General features: G+C 34.9%; 1 protein-coding gene across 1 annotated transcript; it reads left to right on the forward strand.

The window, feature by feature from the left end:
• Positions 1-1,401: 1,401 nt before the first annotated feature.
• LOC123263021 lies at positions 1,402-2,273 on the forward strand. The gene is made up of 2 exons (XM_044725538.1): positions 1,402-1,682; positions 1,831-2,273. Exons 1-2 carry the CDS (start codon positions 1,484-1,486, stop codon positions 2,040-2,042), a joined length of 411 nt encoding a protein of 136 aa, XP_044581473.1. The 5' UTR covers positions 1,402-1,483; the 3' UTR covers positions 2,043-2,273.
• The last annotated feature ends 23,398 nt before the right edge of the window (positions 2,274-25,671 follow it).

Consider the following 25,671-nt stretch of genomic DNA (forward strand, 5'->3'; position numbering starts at 1 on the left):
AAAAAGATATGAAATAAAAAATTGAAAAATCCAAGTAACCGATATGATTGTATATGATTTTCGGAAATTAAAAAAAATTTTGTTGTAAATTTAAAAATTAAAAGAAACAATTTTGGAACGTACTTGGTGTGCGTCATTGTGTACTTCAATTTTTTTTTTAAATCCTAGTAGATAGATTTTAGGAATTCCATAAAAAGTGAAATATTTTGTAACCACGCACACTAAATTCATTCCAAAATTGTTTCTTTTAATTTTTAAATTTACAACAAAATTTTTTTTAATTTCCAAAAATCATATACAGTCATATCGGTTACTTGGATTTTTTAATTTTTTATTTTATGTCTTTTTGTAAAGAAATAAAATTTTTTTTTCTTAATAGTCTTATGAACGTGAACTTGGCGCGATTTTTTTACAGTGAAACTGTTTTTGTTCGGATTATTATATTTTCATTTTTTTAAGACCATATCAATTTTGACGATATGCAATCGATTTGGTTAAATAATAAATTTTAAAATTTAGCATTTGCTAAAAAATATTCGTTAAGCAATAAATATTTACTGTTTAAAATTATTTTACTTAATGATTTATTAACTTTGGATTTTCCATTGAATGGCCAAGGCTAGGTTACTCAATTCTGGCTCAAGTGTGGGTTGCCATTCAACGGCCATGCCTAAGCTTCCCAACTTTGGCCCAAGGCCGGGGTTCTTTTGCCTCGACCATTCTATGGCGAACCAGTATTTGCTCAGGCTTGGGAAATCATTGGGCAGGCCAAGGCTGATTACCCAGTATTGACCTAAGCATGGGCCAATATCGGTGCGCCAAGCTTAGTTGCCCAGTACTGGGCCAGGCAAGGCCCCGTCATTCAATTATGGCAGTTCCTACATGGGTACATACAACTTAAGCCACGAATAACTCTTGAAGGAATGAATTTATCGAAAAATTATAAGAGAACTTTTTTGTAAAGCATTCAATTTCCTATCAGAATACGCATCGATAATAGTCGTAGTAGCTTTTTTTTTGGTGGAAAAAAATTAAGGTAGTACCCTCGCGACTTCAGTCGTCAAAAGGTTATGCTAGAGTGTACGGTACACATACCGGATAGTCATTATTGACAAGCCTAAAACTTTTTGCTGTTTATGTATTTATTTCAGCCAATCACGAACGAGAAACTGATCGTTTGAAAAGTCTGGCAACACTGAATTAGCGTGAATATATTTTAAAGTGGTTATACTGTAGTGTTTTGGATCAGCTGTAGACTAACCTCTGTTTTGATGCATGCGTTTATTTATTTATGTACTTACATTTATTCGGAAACATAATTATTATGTCTGAAAAATTAACTTATAAAGGACGTTTTATAAAAAAAAAGTCCTTGAGAAACGACAGAAATCACTAGCAGCTATGGCTGAAGGAAAAAAAAAAAAAAGCAAAAAAAAAAAATCCTCAGCAAATTGGTACTCGGATAGTTGATGTGGATGAACTGATGGATAATTTAATTTGTTGTTTTTGTAAAAAAGATATATTATTAAAAAATATTGTGAAAGAAACAAAGTTCGGATTAAGTTCAGTTTTTTGTATTAAATGTGAAAATTGCTCTACATTAACTAACGTGAAGACCAGTAAAAAACACATCACCAAAGATGATACAAAACACAGTGATATCAATACAAAAATTGTGTTAGGTAAGTTCAAGTTTAAAAAAAAATTAATATAAAATAATCAAAAAAATTAATATATTTTTTGCAAACTTTGATTATAAAAAAAAAAATATGATTGTATTATAAAAAAAACTATAAATATGAGCATAGTAATTTAATAACATTATTGCAGGTGCAGTACACGCTGGAGTTGGATATACTTGTCTAAGTAAAATTTTGGCTTGCGCTGATATACCAATGATATCGCAAGCTCTGTATAAAAGGTATGAACGAGAAGTAGGGCCTGTCATAGAAGAGGTTGCCAAAGAGAGTTGCAAGCGAGCTGCAGAAGAAGAACGTAGTTTGGTACTTGAAAACATCGAAAAACTATGCGAAGAACTGTAAGACATTTATCGAATTTTTAGTTACATTTATTTTGATTGCTGATAAATATAATAAATCATGCGAATCTGTTAATGCCGTACTACTCTGATTAAAAAAAGTGTTGAGACAAAGAAAAAATTATTGAGAAGTATTAGTTTACTCAGCAATCCAATAAGTACTTTTCAATACTTTTTCCTTTGTGTTAATACGTTCTTTTTATTCAGGGTACTACTACCATAATAATTAATAGTAAATAATTGTAATAATAATCATTTTTATAAAAATAATAATAATTATGGCTATAATTGGATGAATTCTGTTTGAGTATTAATTTACTGAAAAATTGTAAATATATAAGAAATTGTAAATATTTTTAATTTCGACGAATTATACCACGATTAAGGAAGTACGAGCGCTAGGCGGGGTGGGGATAGGTATCCACTCTAGCGCGGTAAGGGGAAAGCAGTAACCATATGATTTTTCTCAATATATAGATATACATTTAACATTGGCTAATGGCGGGATTTATTTTTCTTTTAATTAATACACTTTAATTAGTCGGGCAAGTGTTAATTTTTTTGAATTAAATTTATCACTAATATATTTACTTTCATCCATAAGTTTTTTAAAAATATTCACCGACAGTTTTACGAGAAAAATACAGAAATGTATCAATGTTTGGAGGTTATCCCATAAGACCAATGTTAAATTGCTCAACTTTAAAGTTAATTATTTATTTAAATAATCGGGCAATCTCCTTCAAATTTTCAGAATTTGTTAAGACATATTTAAACTTCATATTAAAAAAAAATCAAGCCTTTTATCAAAAGTTGTCTTGGTGCTCGTACTTCCTTAATGTTAGTATTTTTCAGACTTGATAATTGTAAATAAGTGAAACATTTGTAAAAAATTTTTATTTTGACTTTAATTAATTTCAGGAAGTTGAGTGATTGATTTAGGCTTATAAGCTACAATAGTAATTAATTAAAATTATTAAAATATTTAATTAATTAAGTAATTCAATTAAAAATTTTATAAAAATATTATTTTATTATTATTTTTATTATGAAAATGACTATTATTGTTTTATTATCCAGATTTTGGGGATTATAATATAAATACCGAGTTTTACATCGATGTTTAAATCAATAAAACATATGAACAAAAATTCAGCGACTATTAATTTATTTATTAAGAGTACCTAATAAAATAACTTTATATTTCTTTTGTTAGGCCCGAAGAAATTTCACGAGAAATTTATAAAGAGTACTTTTATCTTAAAGCTGCTGTAACAGCTGACGTCTCTTCAACATCATCACATTCTGACAGTGAAACATTGGATTCAGAATTGCTTTCTTCTACTTCAACTTCTTCACAACCTTCAGAAAATTTTAAATCTAAATTTTTAAAATTTGATGAAGCTCTAGGAAACATTATTAATATTATTGTTTCCTACGACATGGGTTGGAGCAAACGTGGAAATGGTAAAAGTTATGACAGCTTGAATGGTTATCGAGCGATAATTGGATTTTTGTCAGGAAAAGTTTTAGATTTCAGAACCTGGAATCGAAAATGTAAATTTTGTGCTTCAGGACAGAGTCAAGAGAAGCATAACGCTAAGTTTGATGCTAAACACTTGGTCCAAGCCATTACTAGATGTAAGATGATTAATGATTTTAAGTCCACAATAAAAGGATTCACTGATACATTAGTATTATTCAAAAAACAATTCCCTGACAGAAAAGGAAAAGGATTATTTAAATTATCGCAGCTTGCTAAAGATTTATTACCTCATAGAAAAACTGATAATTTCCATGAGGCAATGTTTGATGTTGAAATATTAGAAGAGCTGGTATCTTCTAATATTGTCACTAAGGATTTAATAATTAATGCCAAAGGACTAAAAGAAGTTGTCAATGATATAGTAGGAGCACGTGAAGTCGCCAAAATCACAGGAACGCTGGACGTTTTAAAAAATTATGTTTCTGATAATATTATTAAAAAAATGGCTTTAGCTAAAATAACCTATGATGACTTGAAAAACATTTTCACTGAAAAGAGTGAAGCTGGATTAAGTAATTTTTTGTCTGAAAAAGTCAACAATAAGCCTAGATTAACTAATAGAAAAAAAATAATTGACAATATTGTTTTGTTTTTTCAGAAAAACAAGTAATATAATTTTTGTGTTAATGTATTAACTGATTTTAAATTTAAGTATTTTATTATTTCATCTGACTATTATTTTTATAAGTTATGAAAGATTAATATATATTATTTTATTAAAATTGTTAACATTTTCAATTTTTAATAAATATAAAAAAAATACTTATTTTCATAAAATAATCATTGTTTTTTTTTTAAATAAATAAAATTAATAACTGTAATGTTACACCGTACGTAAATTAAACTTTTCAAATTTGTCCGCGCATGCGCGTCTCATACTTCTTTCGCGGCTCACAAAACTTGCGCTGTTGCCACAACTTTATTAACGTATCCCCTCCACGGCTAAAGTCTGGTAAATTTTTCATTACTTATTAATAAATATCTCTGAAACTGTGTGGTAATTATCAATAAATTTTTTTTTTTAATTGTTTAATTGTTAGTTAACGTTGCTTTAGTTTTTTAAAAAGATCCTAAGAAAAGTTTCTGAGAAATAAAAATGTTTGTAGGTAAACTTTTCGATATCCCGTATACCACAATGTATAAGAGCGTTCAAAACTCAAACTTTGAAATTGAATATCTCTGAAACTAGATGGTCAAAAATTCTCGAATTGCGCCAATCGATGCAGAATTATATAAATATTAATCTGTCAAAGTTTAAAAAAAATCCTAAGAAAACGACTCTGGCGAGGGTACTACCTTAATAGCAAAAAGTTGCAAATTCCCATGTTATTTAAATGGGAAATGTAACTCAATTGGGGCAAGGTTTAATTTGGGAATTAAGAGCTTATTCATATAGGATATTATTTTTTAGGTCAAGAATTGAAAATCCAGGGGGCGTCAGCGAAAAAAAAATCAACGGTAAATAACGGACACCCTAATAAATATAGACTAGCAAATTTAGAAACCCGTGATTTTAGACATCTGTAAATTTTTATTTGTATAAATTCATAAATTCAAATAAAAACACAATCAAACATATAATTGCTTGCAATTTACGAGCTAATGAAAAATTAAAACAAAACTTCTATAATGCTCGAGAGCACTCGACTACAGCCTCGACTAAATAAAATATAAACACACTATCTCTCTTATCATAAGCAACACATGTGTCAGCTGTTGCGTATGCGGCCAAACACGCAAGTGGGCGCGTCAGTCGCGTGGTTTTTTTTTGACGTCAGAGGACTGAGTCGATAATGTACCATATGCAACGACTAATAGCGGCAATTTCAATAGTATATTACACATCTGGGGCAGTAAAATAAGAAATGTCTCAGATCACATGTAATTGTTGTCCGAGGCGAAGCCGAGGTCAATAAACATCGTTGAGCGCAGCGGGACGAAAGTTGACGCTTTCCGCCCGGAGGTGAGAAAAAATATTCTCAATATTATTACAATATAAATCATGATTGAATAAATAAATGATTGAATATTGCGACAAGAATTTTTTCTACAGATCGTCGAAAGAATTATTTAATATTCATTGCGATTAAAGGATATGACGTTTGACGTAGGCAAAAAAAATGTATTATTGTTATCAATAGAGAAATGAATATTTTAAATAAGATAAAAAAACATATGTGAACGAGAAAAATCAAGATTTAAAAATAAAATACATAAATAAAGTAAATATTAGCATAAAAAATGGTTTTTATTTTTTTCAATATGGCGTGCCTTTTTTAAAAATCTGAAAAGCTCATAAGTCCATAGAAAAATAAATGAGGAATTCGAAAAAAATGGTTTCATAATTGTGCCAGAATCGTATCATAGTTAAAAATCGAAATTAAAACAAAAGTGCCATTTTTTTCGAGGTTTTTATCAACCGATATAGCTCTTAATTTTTTTCCTAGAAGCTACCATCAGTCCCCAAAACATATCCTAAATTCAAATCAATCGATTGGTGCGTTTCTGAGAATATTCATTTTGTCTGATTTTTACACATTTGGCTTTTTCTCAAATACCAAATGGATTCGAGATCTGAAACTTTTAGGATCTTATTATCTTATTAGTACCTGAATATCCTCCCAGTATCGTGCCGATATCTTTCAAGGACAAATTCACTATGCATTTAATTCCATTTGAAATTAAATCTAATTGTAAACCTTTAATTAATTAAGTAATCTTGTAACCTATGTAAACCAATGTAATTTAAATATTGATGGCTTTGAGGGAGCTTAGGTTCCAGAGCCAAATAAATTTTTTATTTATCTATCTATCTATCTATGCTTATAACCCTAGGGCCTTTTTAAAAAAAACATTTTTTCTAAATTTTTTCGACAACGATATCTCACGAACGAATTAATCGATTTTGACCGGACTGGTGGCGACCGACGTGGTTTTTTGAGGTAAAGAGGTGATTAGTTTTTGGAGTTGATCAGTAGAGCGGTTTAAAAGTTACTCCTAAACTAATTTTTGGAAATTTAATTTTTGAGATTTCTCAAAATTGATCGACTTGAATTTTCTGAACTAGTATCAGAAAACTAAGGGCAATGAAGGCTGCTTATTTCGATCGAATCGGATAATCCGTTCGAAAGTTACGAGAGATTTAGATGCATACACACGCACACACACACACACACACACACCCACACACACACACACACACACACACACACACACACACACACACACACACACACACACACACACACACACACACACACACACAAACTCATACTTATATACAGACATACAGACACGGTGACATCGTCGCGGGAATAGTCAATAAAACTTTCTAGAACCTTAAAACGTCGAGATCTGATAAAAATCGATTTTCGAAAAACGGTGTAAAACCAATAACTTCCCGATTTTTGAAAATTTTCAATTTTCTTAGCGGGAAGTTATGAAAAACATACATACATACATACAGCCATAGATTCCATTGTAAAAATCGTGAGGGAAGCTTCCTAGGACCTCAAAACGTCGAGATCTGATGAAAACTTTATTTTCGAAGAACGGGGTGAAACCAATAACTTCCCGATTTTCGAAAATTTTCAATTTTCTTAGCTGGAAGTTAACAATTTATGGTAAAAAAATTGATTTGACGTAAATTTTCAAGTTATTTTGAAAAACCACATTTTCCAAATTCTTTTCGACATCGATATCTCTCGAAAGAATCAACCGATTGTAATGCAATTCACGGTGATCGACGTGATTTCTTGACTAGAAGAGATGACCAGATCATATAATCGGTCAAAACAGAAGTTTTGAAGTAATTCCAGAAAAAAAAATTTTTTGTTAAAAAAAAAAATTAGGAAAACAGTTGACACTGAAAGCTATCCCTGCAACTTCCTACTACTTTCGTAATTAAGCGCTCAAAATCACACTTAGTACGTTTTTGAGATCTTCGAGCTCAAAAATATAATTTTCGTGTAGTTTTGAGCTCTGCGAGCTCAAAAGTCTGATGGAAGATTAATAAAACACTATTTTTTGAATTTTCAAACCGCAATAACTTTTCAATGAATGAACCGATTTTCACGCGGTTAGCGGCATTTGACGCAATTTTTCAAATTCTACAATATATTTTTAAGCACAAATTGATTAAAACGGAAATTTCGGTGTAGTTCGAAAAAAACACTTTTTTTCGATTTCTTTCGTCAACGATAACTCACGAACAAATCAACCGATTTCGACCGGCTTGGTGGCGATCGACGTGGTTTTTTGATGTTAAAAGCTGATTAGTTTTTGGAATTGATCGGTTAAGCCGTTTGAAAGTTATTAAAAAAAAACCACATTTGAAAAAATTTTTTTTCGCAGTTTTTTTAAGATTTCTCAAACTCTATCAGTCCGAATCGGTCCAACATACATACATACATACATACATACATACATACATACATACATACATACATACATACATACATACATACATACATACATACATACATACATACATACATACATACATACATACATACATACATACATACATACATACATACATACATACATACATACATACATACATACATACATACATACATACATACATACATACATACATACATACATACATACATACATACATACATACATACATAAAAACGGATCATTAATAATATTTAAAAAAAAAAAATATTTTTGATGATAAATTTAAGTTTTTAATTTTGCAACAACGAAAATTATTAATAAAAAATTGAAAAATAAAAATTTTTTAATTTTTCGACCGGGGATCTATTCTGAAGCCTTCCAAGAATTGCTTCAAGAGAGGAAAAAAATCTCAAATAGTTATAGTTTAACAATTATCACACTTGCAATGTACATGTTCAAGCAGAAAAAAAAATTATTAATTAACAATTGTATAACTAATTGAAAAATTGTGATAAAAATTTTTTCAGGCGGATTATTGTTCATTTATCTATTCAGTAAGCCCCCGATTTTTTTCATTTCTTAAATTTTATATTTAATATGTTAAAATAATTTTTATTAATTAAGTGTTCAACGTAGGCATGGCTTACGCAAGCCAGAGCACCCATTTTGGTCGTATTTTCATCCCTCTGGGAAAATTATTAAGATTGGTCCTACAGTTCCAGGAGTCCAGACTTTTTTTTAGGAAATTTCCTGCTCTTTTTGAATTTTTTTTTTTAATTTTTAAAATCTTTATTAGTTTTTAAGATATTTGTAAAAAACTAAACCCCCTTTTTTTCAGTTAATTCTTAATAACCTTTGCAATTTTTGCAAACGGAACTTAATTTTTTTCAAAAATCATTTAGATCCCATTTCGAATCAAAGGACACCTCAATTATAATTTTCGGAGACTGCTGAAAAAGTTGACCAAAAAGGTACTTATTGACTAGATTACATACCCTATGTATGTCTTAATACTCACGCCTGAAGTGAAAGGTGCGAAGAATAGGTTACGCATCAAAAACGTTACTATCCCATTTGATGAGTAGGTTTTAATCTCCATATTTTTCTCATACCGAGCGCCTTATATGAAAATCGATTCTCAAGGAGTAAACTCCAATAAACTCCAAAAAAAACTCGAATTTTTTAGATTTTCTCAAAATCTAATGTACTAATTCGGTCTCAATTCACAGAAAATCTAACTTCAGTAAGACCCGTTCACATGCTGCAAACCGCTTTCCTGTCGGATACTTAGTTACAAAGTTATAAGATGTTTAAGGGCTTACACACACACACACACACACACACACACACACACACACACACACACACACACACACACACACACACACACACACACACACACACACACACACACACACACACACACACACACACACACACACACACACACACACACACACACACACACACACACACACACACACACACACACACACACACATAGTGGCACCCTCGCGAGAGTAGTCAGGGCAGTTCCTTGGACCTCAGAACGTCGAGACCTGATGATCATTCGATTTTTGTAAAACAGGGTAAAACCAATGACTTCCTGATTTTTTTTTAATTTTCAATTTTTTTAGCGCGAAGTTCAAAATAATGCATATTTGCTTTTTTTTAGCGTTGAGACCAGAATGATCCATCCAGCGATTTTTTCGAGTTCATCTACGAATTGAAAATTTCGAACTCTACAGTATATTAAAGTAAAAACTTATTTTATAATTGAGAAAAATAAATAAATAAAAAAATCTGCAATTAACAATTCTTTTCTTTTTAAATTCACTGCTATACAACAGATATGTTAACACAAATTAAAAATAATAAGTCAATAACATATCCTTAAAGTTTGTCAGTTGCGATGAAAGGGGACTGATTTATGAAGCGTTATGAAGAGCCATAAACAGCATCAGCGCAATGTTGGATGGTAAAAGACCCGAACAAGCCTAGTTAGGCCTCGTCGTGTCGGAAGTCGAACTTGTTATTAAAGTTGACTTGCCTTTAGGGGAGTTCCCATACTTAGTGAGTAGAGTCTCAACAAATTTCTACAAGGGAGCTAATGCGAAGATAAGAAAAGAAATGAAGTGACAAAAATTTTTAAATCATACATTATGTAAAATTTATGTCAGACAGAACAATAAATTATTTTTCGTTATTTTTTTATCGATTAAAAAACCTTCGCGGTCGCAATTATTATACCGTCGCGTCTCCGAACACTAACTACAACACATTAGTCAAAGTAAACAACACTAAAAAAAGAAGACTCTACTATTAATGGAATATCTCTGAAGTTTTTTTGCCCCTTTAACGTTTTAAAATTAAAAAAAAAAAAAAAATTTAAAAGAAAAAAAAAATCTGTTTCCATGAAAAAAAAAATTTAAAAGAAAAAAAAAAATCTGTTTCCCCACCATGGAATATTCCCACCACATATACCGATCTTGAACTAGCAGAGATGCAAAGGAATACTACTACTGAGCAAACATATCGCAACCTTTTTCAGGCTATTCTGGAAAAATATCAGAACTACACCGCATTTTATACAGATGGCTCTGTTAAAGAAGAGAAAACCAGTTGTGCAGTCATCTACCTTGATACAAAGTTGGGTTTTAGGCTACAAAACTTCAATTCAATATTTACTTGTGAAGCCACAGCAATCTCGAAAGCATTATCTATTGCTATTGACAACCCTGAATTGGGCCATATTGCGATATTCACTGACTCTATGAGTTGTTTATCAGCTCTGTCAAATACAGAGAACACTAATCCGATTATTCTCAATATTCAAAAACAAATAAACGTTCTTACCATCAACAACAGGAGAGTCAAACTGATCTGGACACCTGCACATCAAGGGATACTAGGGAATGAAGAGGCTGACCGAGTGGCAAAAGAGGCAATTAATAATGACATAATTAGCAATTCGATGGCCACCACAGCTAAAGAAACCACCAAACATTTAAAGAGCTTAATGAAATGTCATTGGAAAAAAATTTGGGAACAATGGACAAGAAATAACTCGCCAAAGTTAGCTGAAGTCAGAAAAGATCTCCTAGAACCTAACCCAGTGGACTCTTTCTGTAGAAGAGACCAGGTTGTTCTGTCAAGATTACGCATTGGGCATACCAAAGTAACACACTCCTACCTAATTAGTAAAGAACCCAAAAAAGCGTGCGATTTCTGTAATATGGAACTATCAGTTAAACATATATTGACCGAATGCCAAGGCCTCGACATCTTCAGAAACAAGACCCAGCTCCCGAACAACATCAAGGATTGCCTCAATTCGACAAGTGGATGTTATCGTACTTTAATATTTCTCAAAGAAGCCAAGTTAATTGAAGAAATATAAAACTACAATTGTTTGTCCTAATTCTTTATATTATGTTCTGAAATTCTCTCATAATTGTTAAACTACCTATCATATGTAATCGGTTAAAGTGGTCGTCAATGACCTTGTAGTTACAAGGCGACCTTAAATAAATAAATTAAAAAAAAAAAAAAAAAAAAAAAAAATTAAAAAAAAAAAAAAAAAACCAAAAAACCCGAGAAAATTGCAGTTACAAAAATGAAAATAAAATCTATAAAACATGATTAAATACTTTTCTTGTATTTTTTTACGCATAAAATACAAGTTTATAATCTGAAAATATAAAAAATTAGAAAAACGGTTGACCCTGAATTTTTTTATATATCTGTTATGTCTACCCGCATTTTTTTTTTAACCTAAATCACCCGCGCAGATGGAAGACTTCTCCATGCGCGAAAGCTACAATAAAATATAAGCTACGCGACTGCTGGTTAACTAGCGGGGACTTCTGCAAACTCAGCACCGCGAGCTTTTTAAAAGGCGATCAACAGCCAAATCTTCGTCTTAGTTGGTTAATTCGACTTCCGCGTTTAACTGACGGGCCCGTGCTTTGTAGAGTCCTTTGCTTTAATTTGCACCGCACTTAAAGGAAGTTTGGACGCGGTTTAACCGGCAGGCCACGTATTAATTTAAAGTGTGAACCTAGAGAGCCGTAATCTCAAAATTCTAATTTGCCCTGCACTTAGGCGAGAATTCGGCCAGTAAGTAAATTTTAGAGAACCGGAAACTCAAAGTTCTAATTTGCTCTGCACTTAGGCGAGAGTTCGGTCAATAAGTAACTTAAAATCTTTCAAAAGCTAAATTTGCGCACCCCAAGTCAAAATTAAAAAACTAATTTCAGCCTGCAAATTCTACTCGAGGGTAAGGAGGCTGAAATCAGTTTTTTAGATTAACCCAAGCTGTACAGCGAAACCTTCATTTCAGCCTAGACTTGGTATTTTGTCCGCTTTTACCAAGTTTAGGTTGAAATTAGTATTACAAAACCTTAAAATGACCCTCCAAAGCCTACAATTCGATTAAGAAGAAGACCTCATTGGTTTATATGAAATAAGTGAGAGGAAAGAAGGGAAAGGAGAAGGAATTTAAATCAAAATGGCTGCCGGGAGCGGGAAAAATTTAAAATTAAAAAATAATTATTATTATTAGCATCCACATTAATAAATATACAATAAGATTTGCAGGATCGTGGACAAGATAATTGTTAAAAAACGCAGACAATCAATTCCGCAACGTTTCGGTTATTTTATTTAACCTTCATCAGGCGTCTACAATATACATAAATAATACAATTCAAATAAACACGTTACATAGCAATACAGTAATTTATACCGCAACACAATAAAAATTTACCTTGATTAAGAATGCGCAACAATATACATTAAATGCATTAGCATCCTTAGACTCACTCATCCCAATTTATAAATTGAATATTTTTATAAATTGTATAAAAACTAAAAACAACAGACAACCACACGGTGTAATGTCACAGTAGTAAACACAACCACCATGACACTGTGCGAGGGAGACCAAACGCTGGTCATACGCGCTCTTACAATTAGTGCCATTAGTTTATACATTAGCCACCGCGGAAAATTCAAAGTAAAATTCTAAGAAATAAAGAATAGAATTACAAGTCAGACAAAATTCTCATAACCTAACTAATATAATCAATATCCGTCAACTAGTTCAAGAATAAATAACACCATCAATTGGCAAATGTATCCCTGAACACTGACAATAATAAATCATTATAAATTAAACTCAAATTTTGGGAGTCAGTACGTTTATTTACAGTATCATGAACCTTGATCCACACCACCTCACTAACATTCCTTTTAAGCCAATTACTTTCAACATCCAAGATCTCTACATTACTATAATCAAAGACATGTCCTGAGTCAAAATAATGAGCAGCTAATGCCATTTTGTTTTCATCCAAGATCTTAGTATTCTTACAACTATTAACATGTTGGCTAATTCTATTCTTTAGGTACTGTTTAGTTTGGCCAATATAGCACAGACCACACGAGCAAGGGATTTTGTAAACCACACCTGCTCTAAGATCACGAGATATAGGATCTTTCAACCTCGTGTACAGCGAGTTGATCTTCCGAACATTATAGAACGCCAACTTTACATTAGTACCCAAAAAAACATCTGCCTACCCTGTATGATAGATCCGGCATGAACTGAAACCGACAGTAACTAATGAAATTATTATTTCTACCGCGACCCGACACATTGTTTCCTAGCCGTTCTTTAAACTTGTTAATTGTTGCACAAATCAACGATCTTGGATAGCCATTACTCCGTAATAGACGCTCAATCCTAATGTAATTTTCATCATGATACTTCTCACTGCTTAGCCTGACCATTCTATCCAGTAAGCCAAATATCATACCGATCTTTTGAGATCTTGGGTAATTAGAAGCATGATTCAAGATCCTTCCTGAACTATGGGAATATGATGTTTATAATTACTATGATGTTTATAATTACGTTTAAATAATTCTGAAATACAAAATTTGTCACATTTCCTAAGAGATGTTTTGGTCTGCTCTGCTATTACCTAATAGTAAAATCATTATTTATTTTATTATTCAAATAAGTGTTATATTATAATGAAATTCGGTAAAATAAATAAATTATGAATAATGACTATCCAAATATATATTAAAATCAATTTTTATATTCCATTTATGATAAACTCATATGATACATTATGTAGATCATAGAATTATTATTATCTAAGACAGCAGCACAGCAGACAGACACTTCAAGACGCACGGAGATCACCAAAGTTAAGCAGCATTGAGCAGGGTTTATAGTTGGATGGGTGACCGCTGGTGTTACAGCTATAAAATTATATCTAGATATTTTTTTTTGCATTTTAATTGGTTACACAGAATTGCGTAGGACCATATTAAATATTCTATCCATAAAATTAACCCAATAATTAATAAGATGTAATAAATATATAATTAAATATCGTTATATATAATTATATATGATTATATTTGGCCATTTTTCATATATAATCATATATAACCAATTTATATATAAATATATATAATTATATATAAATATTTTTTCTCGGGTTACCAAAAAAAAACTTTTTTTTCAAAAAAAAATTTTTGTCTGTTAATTATATATAAGCATATATAATTATATATGGGACTATATACAATCTTGCATGGCTGTGTATTGCTCCATATATAGTCATATATAATTATATATGATTATATATAACCTCATATACAATTCCATATATAATCATGTATGATTATATATAATTCTATATACTTATATATAATTGTATATAATTATATATGTGATTCCATATATAATCATATATAATTATATACAATTATATACAATCATATATGATTATATACAATTATATATAATTATATAAAAACATTTTTTCTCGGGATGATATTTATAAAATATATGAAAAGTGCATGTGGCTACTCAAGGTCAACAACAATTTATAAATAAAAAAATCTATTAAATAAACATTTTCCCGTGGACTGAATTGTGAATCTAAACCATTCTGGAATCCACCGGAAGACACACAAAAAATTTCATCAAAATCGGCCCAGCCGTTTAGGAGGAGTTCAGCGACAAACACACGCACAGAAGAAATATAGGGGAAGGGGGGGGGGCAAAATGGGCCCCCTAAAATTTTCAATATCCAAAAATATTAGGGGGCGAAATGGGCCCTCAACATTTTCAACTCTCAAAGTGTTTGGAAGGTAAAATGGGCTGATTAGACTTTAAAAACTAACGAATATCGAAAAACGAAAATCGGAAAACTAATCGGTTTTTAAACTTGGAAACCTGCATTGATCGCCGTCAACGCGATTGAAATTGGTTGATTAGTTTGAGAGATATCGTTGTCGAAATAATTCAAAAAACGCGTTCTTTTTAAATTACTCTGACATGTTTAATCTGATTTATTAATGATCTTGGCGTAAAATATTGAGCGCTTAGGTATGGAGTGAGCTGGAAGTTGCAAGGATGGCCTTTAGGGTCAACCGTTTTCCTAATTTTTTATACTGAATACATAATAAAGTGATTCAAAACATAAAACAAGTAAGAAACATATTGAGTTTTTTGGGGGGCCCGTTTTACCCTACTTTTCTTAATTTTTTAATTTCGATGGATACAAAAAAATTTATATCATAAACTCAGTAAAAGGCCAAAAAAAGTAAATCAAGCTGAAAAACTCATATTATAAAAATTTTCTGAAGGTGGCCCATTTTGCCCCACATTTTAAATTTATTATTTTCAATGAACGTAGCAAATTGAGGTCAAATACTTGGCAAGGGACTAAAAAAAAGTAAAACCAGAGAAAAACACTAAGGATTTCAACACTTGTTTCTTAAGGGGACCATTTTGTCCCCCCCCCCTTCCCCTAAATAAACTTTATTATAAAGAAATCACTCATAAACTTACAACCACTATAATCTTTGAGATTTATTTAATTTTTTGATTAATCTTTACTTTAGTTTAGATTACTTATAGGACAGAATTATTAAAATGCAACTAGGTTTGAATAGAAAACTAATTATCAACAAAAAATTTCATTTACTATAGTAAATAAACTATAGTTTAATTTTTTTGAACAGTGCTGGGAGTATTGACAGTCAGCCTAATAACTTCAGTGTGTTTTATGTGTTTCAAATAAACAATCCGATATATTCAATTGGCATTTGTTATCACTAGTCCAAACTGAATTACCGACAACAGATTGTATTACATGCTCTTAAGCGCTCAAAATAGCACTTGCTACGTTTTTGAGCTCGAAGAGCTCAAAAATATAATTTTCGTGTCATTTTGAGCTCTCCGAACTTAAAAGTCTGGTAGAGGTTAAATAAAACACTATTTTTTGGATTTTCAAACCTCAATAACTTTTGAATGAATAAACTGATTTTTCACGCGGTTGGTGGCATTCGACGCAGTTTTCCAGGCCTCATAAAGAGTTCTTAAGTCGATTGAAGTAGGAATTTTGATGTAATTTCGAAAAAACATTTTTTTCAGTTTTTTTTCGGCAACGATAAATCACGAACGAATCAACTGATTGTGACCGGGTTAGCGGCGATCGACGTGGTTTTTTGATGTTAAGAACTGATTAGTTTTTTGGAATTGATCGGCACAGCCGTTTAAAAGTTATTCCAAGAAAACCACATTGAAAAAAAAAGTTTTTGTAGTTTTTTTAAGATTTCGCAAAATCTACCTGTCCGAACCGGTCAAAAGTGTATTCAAAATCAAAGTTTGGTCAAGCCCTTCCGAATGGCACCAACTGCGATGAAATCGGTCGAGTCGTTCAAAAGTTATGAGAGGTTTACACACACACACACACACACACACACACACATTCGGGGAAGCTTCCTAAGACCCCTAAATGTCAACACCCGTTGAAAACTCGATTTTTGAAAAACGGGGTGAAACCAATAGCTTCCCGATTTTTTAACATTTTAAAAAATTGAATAAAAATAATTATTAGATAAAAAAAAAAATAATTTGAATTTATCGACAAATTTAGATAAGATGGTATTAGAAATTTGATAGTTAAATAAAAGCATCTGTGAAACCAAAAAAAAATTTAGAATATGAAAAATTTAAAAAATTTGACAAAATTTTTTGATAAACTTGATAGTTTCGTCAAAAAATTGGAAAAAAATGAGAAAATATTATAAATTATATTTTAAAGTTGAATATCTTCGAAACGCATCGGTTTATCGAAAAATTATAAGAAAGCTTTTTTGTAGAGCGTTCAATTTTCTACAAAAATATGTTCTGGTTGAACTAGTCCGATGACTTGTTAAAGAGTTAAGAAATTACAAAGTTAGAAAAAAAAAATTTTTCCACGTTAATCAAATGGGAAATTGAAATTTTCGACTCGGCACCTCTTAATATTAATATTATGAGCTCTAATTTCCACAGAATTTTTTTCCGTCATTTTAAACAATATTTTCAATATTAATAAGAAAAAAAAAATAGTCGATTTTTTTTTAAACAGTACTATATATATACGATATAACCCGGCTCGTCACGACGATAGCGTCGCCAATTTACAACGGATCTTTACCAAACTCAACATACTTTTTCTACAGATAAATACCGGTCAAGTTCGAAGATGAGCTTAATCGGTCAAGCAATTTAGAAATGCCAGGGTTTCAAAATTTGGAAAATCATAAAAATTCATATTTTTTCACTTTCTGACTCAAATAACTTTTGAATGGGATAACTTATCGAAACTCTGTAAATTGCATCTGAAAACTCTTTAAATGAGCTTTTATTTGAGTACCATATATGTGTAGTCTCAAAATTATGTCTTATCCCGTTATGCCAATTATAAAATTTGCTATTGCACTGGTTTTAGTATTTTTCTGTTGATATATATCTTTGTCGATTGCATAGAAGTTAAGAGCCCTAGTTTTGTATACAATCCTCATTATACTTTTCTTCTGTTCATGATGAAATCTACTTCCATTTCGGCTGCCGAATGGTCTTTTTTTTTTTTTATTTTTGAGTCAGTTGTTACGTAGCCAAATAAAAATGACGCAACCCACGTCAACAAAGAGAGTTTTTTTTTTTTTTTTTAATTTCGTAATTTTAATGTAATTTTTCATAGCCTAAAAAACATGTCAATCATTTGTTTTTTTGAGGCTTACATTTTGTATGGAAAAGACTTTTTTTTATTTGTAACAAATGCCGAACGTGTGCTAGGTGTGATGTTTCACAGTCAAACTATTTTTCGTGAAGATTTCTCGATTCTTTTGTGATTATAAGTTTGAATTCGTTCCAGCATAACAAAACATTTCTTTTGCATAAGGTGGCCGCGTATTTACATCCAGTAAATGTGTAGAACATAACTAATTCTAGAAATATTACCAAGCACTACACAGGATAGAGAAAATTATTAAATTTAGCTATGGAAGCCATAATCATGAGCAAAAATTTTTCTTGTCAACTTTGTGTAATGAAGAACTATGGTATTTTAGCTGCTGACAATTACGAAGACATTCAACTTTTATTTTTAGTAAATTTCAATAGGAATTCAATAGTTAAATAACCATTGTATTTAATCGGATGACAGATGTTTCTAAAAATGTCGCTATATTATGTCCCTAGTATTTGAACAGGCTTAGAAAATTCCATCCGATCGAAGTTTAAATATGTATATATATTATGTATGTGGTTGAACGCGATTTGATCTTACGATAGCTTATTTACGATAACACATTTCGGAAGGGATTTTGATTAAGTGTGAAGCACTGATTATTTTGGTATATATGGCCGTGGTTCGGAAATGAGCTAACTCATATTATATGTTTTAAAATAGTAGCTATTTTAAATTAAAAAAATTAGGAAAACGGTTGACCCTACAGGCCATCTCTGCAACTTCCGGCTACCTCTATACCTGAGTTCTCAACAATTCACTTATTTTTTAAGCTCTTCGAGCTCAAAAATATAATTTGTGTGTAATTTTGAGCTCTCCGAGCTCAAATAAATTGCTGTTCTGTGCTTTTAAGCTCTTCGAGCTCAAAAGGCTGATGGAAGTTTTATAAAATACTATTTTTTGAATTTTCAAACCGCAATAACTTTTAAATGAATAAACCGATTTTCTCGCAGTTTACGGCATTCAACGCAGTTTTTTGAGTTCTTTAAAAAATCTTTAAGCGCGAACTGATCAGACTAAAAATTTTATAGGAATTCTGAAAAAAATATTTTTTTCAATTTTTTTCGACAACGATATCTCACGAATAAATCAACCGATTTTGACCGGGCTGGTGGCAGTCGGCGTGGTTTTTTGAGGTTAAGAGCTGATTAGTTTTCAGAATTGATCAGTTCAGCCGTTTGAAAGATATTTCAAAAAAACGAATTTTTGGAAATTTTATTTTTGAGATTTCTCAAAATTGATCGACTCAAATTCTGTAAATTAGTATCAGAATTCTAGGGGCAAAGGAACTCTTCAGAACGCTTCTTCAGGAACTCTTCGATCCGTTCAAAAGTTATGAGAGATTTACATACATACACACACACACACACACACACACACACACACACACACACACACACACACACACACACACACACACACACACACACACACACACACACACACACACACACACACACACACACACACACACACACACACACACACACACACACACACACACACATACAGACACGGTGACATCACCGCAGAAATAGTCAGGAAAGCTTCCTCGGACCTCAGAACGTCGAGATCTGATGGTAACTTGATTTTCGAAAAACGGGGTGAAAACAATAACTTCCCGATTTTTGAAAATTTTCAATTTTCTTAGCGGGAAGTTAAAAAAAAAAATTAGAAAAACGGTTGACCCTGAAGGCCATCCCTGTAACTTCCCGCTAATTCCATACTTAGGCGCTTAAAATTGCACCAATGACGTTTTTGAGCTCTTCGAGCTTAAAAATACAATTTAGGGGTTATTTTGAGCTCTCCGAGCTCAAAAAGATTGCTTTCCTATGCTTTTGAGCTCTTCGAGCTTAAAAGTCTGATAGGGATTTGATAAGACACTATTTTTTGAATTTTTAAACCGCAATAACTTTTGAATGAATAAACCGATTTTCACGCGGTTGGAAGCATTCGACACAGTTTTTCAAGCCTCACAAAGAATCTTAAATTATTAATTGATCGCGCTAGGAATTTCGGAGTTATTCCGAAAAAACACTTTTTTCAGTTTTCTTTCGTTCACGATATCTCTCGAACGAATCAACCGATTTTGACCGGACTGGTGGCGATCGACGTGGTTTTTTGAGGTTAAGAGCTGATTACTTTTTGGAATTGAACCATCAAGCCGTTTAAAAGTTATTCCAAAAAAACCACATTTGAAAAAAATTTTTTTTTCAGTTTTTTGAAGATTTCTCAAAATCTATTGATCTGAATCGGGTCAAATAGATTTCAAAATCTAAGTTTGGTAAGGTCCTTTTGAATGGCACCAACCGCGATGAAATCGGTCACGCCGTTCAAAAGTTATAAGCAGTTCACATACTTTCACACACACACACACACACACACACACACACACACACACACACACACACACACACACACACACACTTGGGGCAGAAGAGATACTGCTACCGGGCGCGTCTCCCCGAGCGGATGGAAGAACGCTCGCTGTCCTTGGATGACACTTAATCTCTTAGTTGATGAGGTACAGCGGGTAGGAGCCAAGCAAAATAACCAAACAAAATACGCTCCCGTGGACAAAACTCCCCTTTAATGGGTTGGTCGCACTAACTGACCTAACAAGACGATCGTTCTCTGCTGTGACCCACTGGGAGTGACCGGAACCTGTATCGTAGTTTCCGACGATGCAGGCCACGGCTGATGTGAGCTTGCTCTACCGAGGTGTAACTTGCAGCAGTGGATCAGGAGCCAGCCACTTCGGGCCTTGATCAGGAAGTACGCAGTGAGTGTTAGAGATCGAAATCTTCACCGCTCCGAGCCAGTCTAGCCCGTCCGTGTATTCCGGGACTAGCTAAGTGTCGGCTAGGCCTCAGGGAACTGGGGTAGGAGTACTATCTCCGAGGGTACACCCGTTCCTAGTTATGGCAACCCGCTCCACTCCGTACAATGCGCTGGTAAATTAAAAAGTATGAGTAATTCAAAGGAAACAAACAAAAGTGGAAACGGGCTACATGCCCAACAAGCAGCGATTGACGCAAGCGCTGAAATGAAGCGTTCGCAAGCGCTCAAACGCCTTGAAAAGCTGATCAGTAAGTTGAATGATTTCGTTCAACCAAAGGTCAACATTCACAAAGAGATTAAATCCAAGATGACTGGTGTAACTAACGCCCTTCAAAGGTTTGAGAAGCTGGACGAGGAGTGGCGCTCATCATTGCAGCGCATATCCCATGCTACACCGGAGAAAGACTGTCAGGCTATCGACGTGACTGACAAAGCAATGGACACCGGAGCTGAAGGTGACGGTGAATCAGTCGCGGAAGACAAAAGTGAAGCCAGCAACAAGTCAGGTAAGAGAAAAAATCGACCTTCTCCTGACCCAACAATCAGCCAAGCCATGAAGAAAAAGGATTTGAAGAAAAGCCCTCCACAAGGAGCGGCAGGGCGAAGCGACGAACAGGAAAAAGCGTCAGTCTGGCAAACAGTTCAGTCCAAGCAAGAGCTAAAGCGACAGAAGAAAGAGATGCTCTCAAAACAGACGTCAAAGGAGCCCCGACCTGAACCCAAGCGAAAGAAACCGCGGAAATGGATCAGACCGGATGCCCTCATTCGGCTGACAGAGAAAGCAAAGTACGCCGAGATCCTGCGTCGAATAAAACAGGACGTCCCTGACGACCAGGTCCGCAGTACGGTAGAGAAGATCAATAAGACCAATGCTGGAGATATGCTGATTACTCTTTCGAGAAAGAGCACCGACAAAGGCCAAACATTGAGAAAGACCATTGCAGACATTCTGAAAGAAGACGCAAAAGTAACCTGCAAAGGACCACAGGAGGTAATTGAGATCCGAGACGTCGATGATGACACAACTAAGGATCACATCCAGGGTGCCCTACAGGAGGAAGCTGGAGATGGCTGTGAGATACCACTAGAGGCAATCAAGATCCGTAAGGCCTATAGAGGTACTCAAATCGCCACAGTAATTCTACCAGCAGCAACAGCACAGAAACTACTGGATGGAAGTAGCAAAATCCGGATTGGTTGGGTTAATTGCCGAATAAGGACAACGAAGAGACCTATTCAATGCTTTAAATGCTGGCATTTCGGACATCATGGATCCCAGTGCAAAAGCAAGGTGGACCGGTCGAAGCTTTGCATCAGGTGCGGACAAGAAGGGCACAAGATTGCTGATTGTAAAAATCCCGCCAAATGTGCATTATGTGCTGAGATTGAAAGTGCAGAGAATATTGCCCACCATGCCGGTACCCATAAGTGCCCGTTATTTCAGGATGCACTCCAGAAGTTGACGAACAAACAAGCATGAGGATACTGCAGCTCAACCTCAACCATTGTGAGGCAGCGCATGACCTGCTCATGCAATCCGTGCGAGAACTAGAGCTTGACTTGGTACTGATAGCAGAGCCATATAAACACCTGAGTACCCAACCCTGGGAATCTGACAGCACATCCAAAGCTGTCATCTGGTCATGTGGCAAGCTCCCTTTCCAAAATGCAGTCGACAACAGCAATGCCGGCTTTGTAGCAGTATCAGTAGAGGGCATCCGCTTCTATAGCTGTTACGCACCACTTAGCCTCTCTACTGTCGAATTCACCGCATTTCTGGATCGACTTACCGAGGACGCGAAGCATTACCACCCAGTGGCAATAGCTGGGGACTTCAACGCCTGGGCAGTAGACTGGGGTAGCAAGAATACAAACGCGCGAGGAAAGGAATTACTAGAAGCCTTTTCTACATTAGATGTAGTACTGCTCAACAATGGTGACACACCAACCTACACCAAAGGAGACACAAGTTCTATTGTAGATCTCACTTTCGTCAGTGGCAGCCTCACCAGAGGTAATATCAACTGGAAGGTGATGGATACCTACACAGCCAGCGACCACAACGCGATTCTCTGGGAAATATTAAACGCCCAGAGCCCGAGAAGACCTAAAAAGCAACTTAACACCATTGGTTGGAAGGTAAAAACTCTTGACCCAAGGGCATTGTTAGTAGCTCTCAATAGTGACCAGATTATCGCGGGCTGCGCAAAAGAAAAGACCAAGGACCTGATGAAAAGAGGGACCCAGGCGTCTGACGCCAGTATGTCTCGTAGACGTGGCATAAACACAAGACCTTCCGTTCACTGGTGGAACGACCACATCAGCGCCCTTCGCAAAGAGTGTCATCAGAAGAGAAGAATATCTCAGCGTGGCTACCGACGACCTAACTCTGTGGAGCTGGTCGCAGAGTACAAAAAAGCCCGTCGATCCCTGAATAAAGCCATCAAAGATAGCAAAAGAAAATGCTGGAAGGAGCTCATCAACGAGGTGGACAGAGATCTGTGGGGTAGGCCGTATAAGGTGGTCATGACCCATCTTAAAAACCAGCTAATGCCATCACCCACGTGTCCTCAACTCCTACAGAAGATCGTAAACGCGTTGTTCCCCGAACAAAGCAAGTGTAACTACCTATTAGCGCAGAATGAAATGGATGACATTCCATCTGTCACGGAGGGAGAACTGATGGAGGCTAGTAATCGTGTAGGGAACAATAAAGCGCCGGGATTGGACGGGGTCCCCAATATTGCTTTAAAAACAACTATAAAAGTAGTGCCATCATTGTTCCTGGACGTCTACGACACATGCCTCAAGGAAGGGATTTTCCCTCGGAAGTGGAAGCAGCAACGACTAGTACTACTTCCAAAAGGGAAAAAGCCACCAGAAGAACCGTCATCTTATCGACCACTTTGTATGTTAGACACGGCAGGTAAGATACTTGAGCGTATAATCCACCAAAGAATAGAAGCAGTTGTCGATCCACTCCTGGCAGACAACCAGTATGGTTTTCGGAAAGGACGATCAACCCTGGACGCAATCAACTTGGTTGTTGCAACGGCCAAGGAGGCAATCGAAGGGATCAGATGGAAGGGTGGAGCGAAGAAGTACTGCTTGGTGGCCACTCTGGACATCAAAAATGCCTTCAACTCCGCCAACTGGGACTGCATTATGCAAGCCTTGGAAGAGAAAAACGTACCAGGATACCTACGTAGGATAGTGGCTAGCTACTTCACGGACAGAATCCTGAGATACGACACGAAAAATAGTCCAAAAGAGTACGGTATTACCGGAGATGTACCCCAGGGTTCTGTTCTGGGTCCACTTCTGTGGAATGTCATGTATGATGGCCTGCTGAGACTGACTCTTCCAAGAAGTGTCAAGCTTGTTGCATATGCAGACGATGTAGCTGTCGTAATCGTTGCGAAACACCTAGATGAGATAAACCACATGTTCGGTATCACCTTTGAGAAAGTTAACCGGTGGATGGATTCAATGAATCTACAGCTGGCTAAACAGAAGACTGAGGCTGTGCTTATTACCAGCAGAAAAGTGATAGAGACCATAAAACTGAAAGTCGGAGAACAAGAAATCACATCACAACCATATATCCGATATCTGGGAGTGATGCTTGATGCCCGACTCAACTTTAAGCAGCAAGTCAAACACGTGAGTGCAAAAGCATCAGTAGTGGTAGCTAGCTTAGCACGACTGATGCTAAACGTCAGAGGCCCAAAGCAGAGCAGAAGACTACTACTATCATCTGTAGTCACATCAGTGCTCACTTACGGAATATCTATCTGGGCGGACGCACTAGAAAAGCAAGAATCATGGAGAAAGGCTGGACCAGTCTACCGTCTGAGTGCCTTAAGAGTAGCAAGTGCCTTCCGCACAATATCTATGGAAGCAGTGTGTGTCATTTCCGGAACTTTGCCTCTCAGAGTCTTAGCTGAGGAAAGACGGATCTTTTACCAACGAAAGAAGTCGACCACACTAAGCGCTGAGGAGCTTGGAACAGAAGAGCGGCAGAGGAGCATAAGTAGATGGCAACTACAGTAGGATGCCACAGTTTGGCTAAACTGGAGTCACGGTGAGGTCAACTATTATCTTACACAGATGTTATCAGGACACGGCTGTTTCCGGGCGTATCTCCACCGCTTCTAGCATGATAATTCCCCGGCGTGCCCGTCCTGCTCAGGAGTCAATGAAGATGCAGAGCACGTTTTCTTTGAGTGCCCACGTTTTTACCCACAGCGAGATGAGCTGGAGAATATCCTGAAGAGGAAAATCCAACCAGAGAGAATAGTAGCAGCAATGCTGTCATCAGAAGCTGCCTGGAACGCCACAAGCACTTTTGCTACAAAAGTGCTTACCGAGTTGCGATCCATTGAGAGGAAAAGAGCGAAAGACAGAATCTAGAAGGAAGAAATAACTTAGCCACCAGAAGGAAGAGCGGCAGCTAATTCCTCCCTGGGTAGGGGCGTCAGCGTCGAGTTTTAGTATGACGCTGCGTCGAGTCGCCACATATCCAGGCCAAACAGCTACGCCTGGAATCCGTAAAAAGGATTCCCCCGCCTAAAGAGAAAAAAAAAAAAACACACACACACACACACACACACATCAATGCTCTGTAGTCACATCAATGCTCACTTAAGGAATATCTATCTGGGCGGACGCACTAGAGAAGCAAGAATCATGGAGAAAGGCTGGACCAGTCTACCGTCTGAGTGCCTTAAGTG

Source organism: Cotesia glomerata, linkage group LG4, assembly GCF_020080835.1.
Source record: "Cotesia glomerata isolate CgM1 linkage group LG4, MPM_Cglom_v2.3, whole genome shotgun sequence".
NCBI lineage: Eukaryota > Metazoa > Arthropoda > Insecta > Hymenoptera > Braconidae > Cotesia > Cotesia glomerata.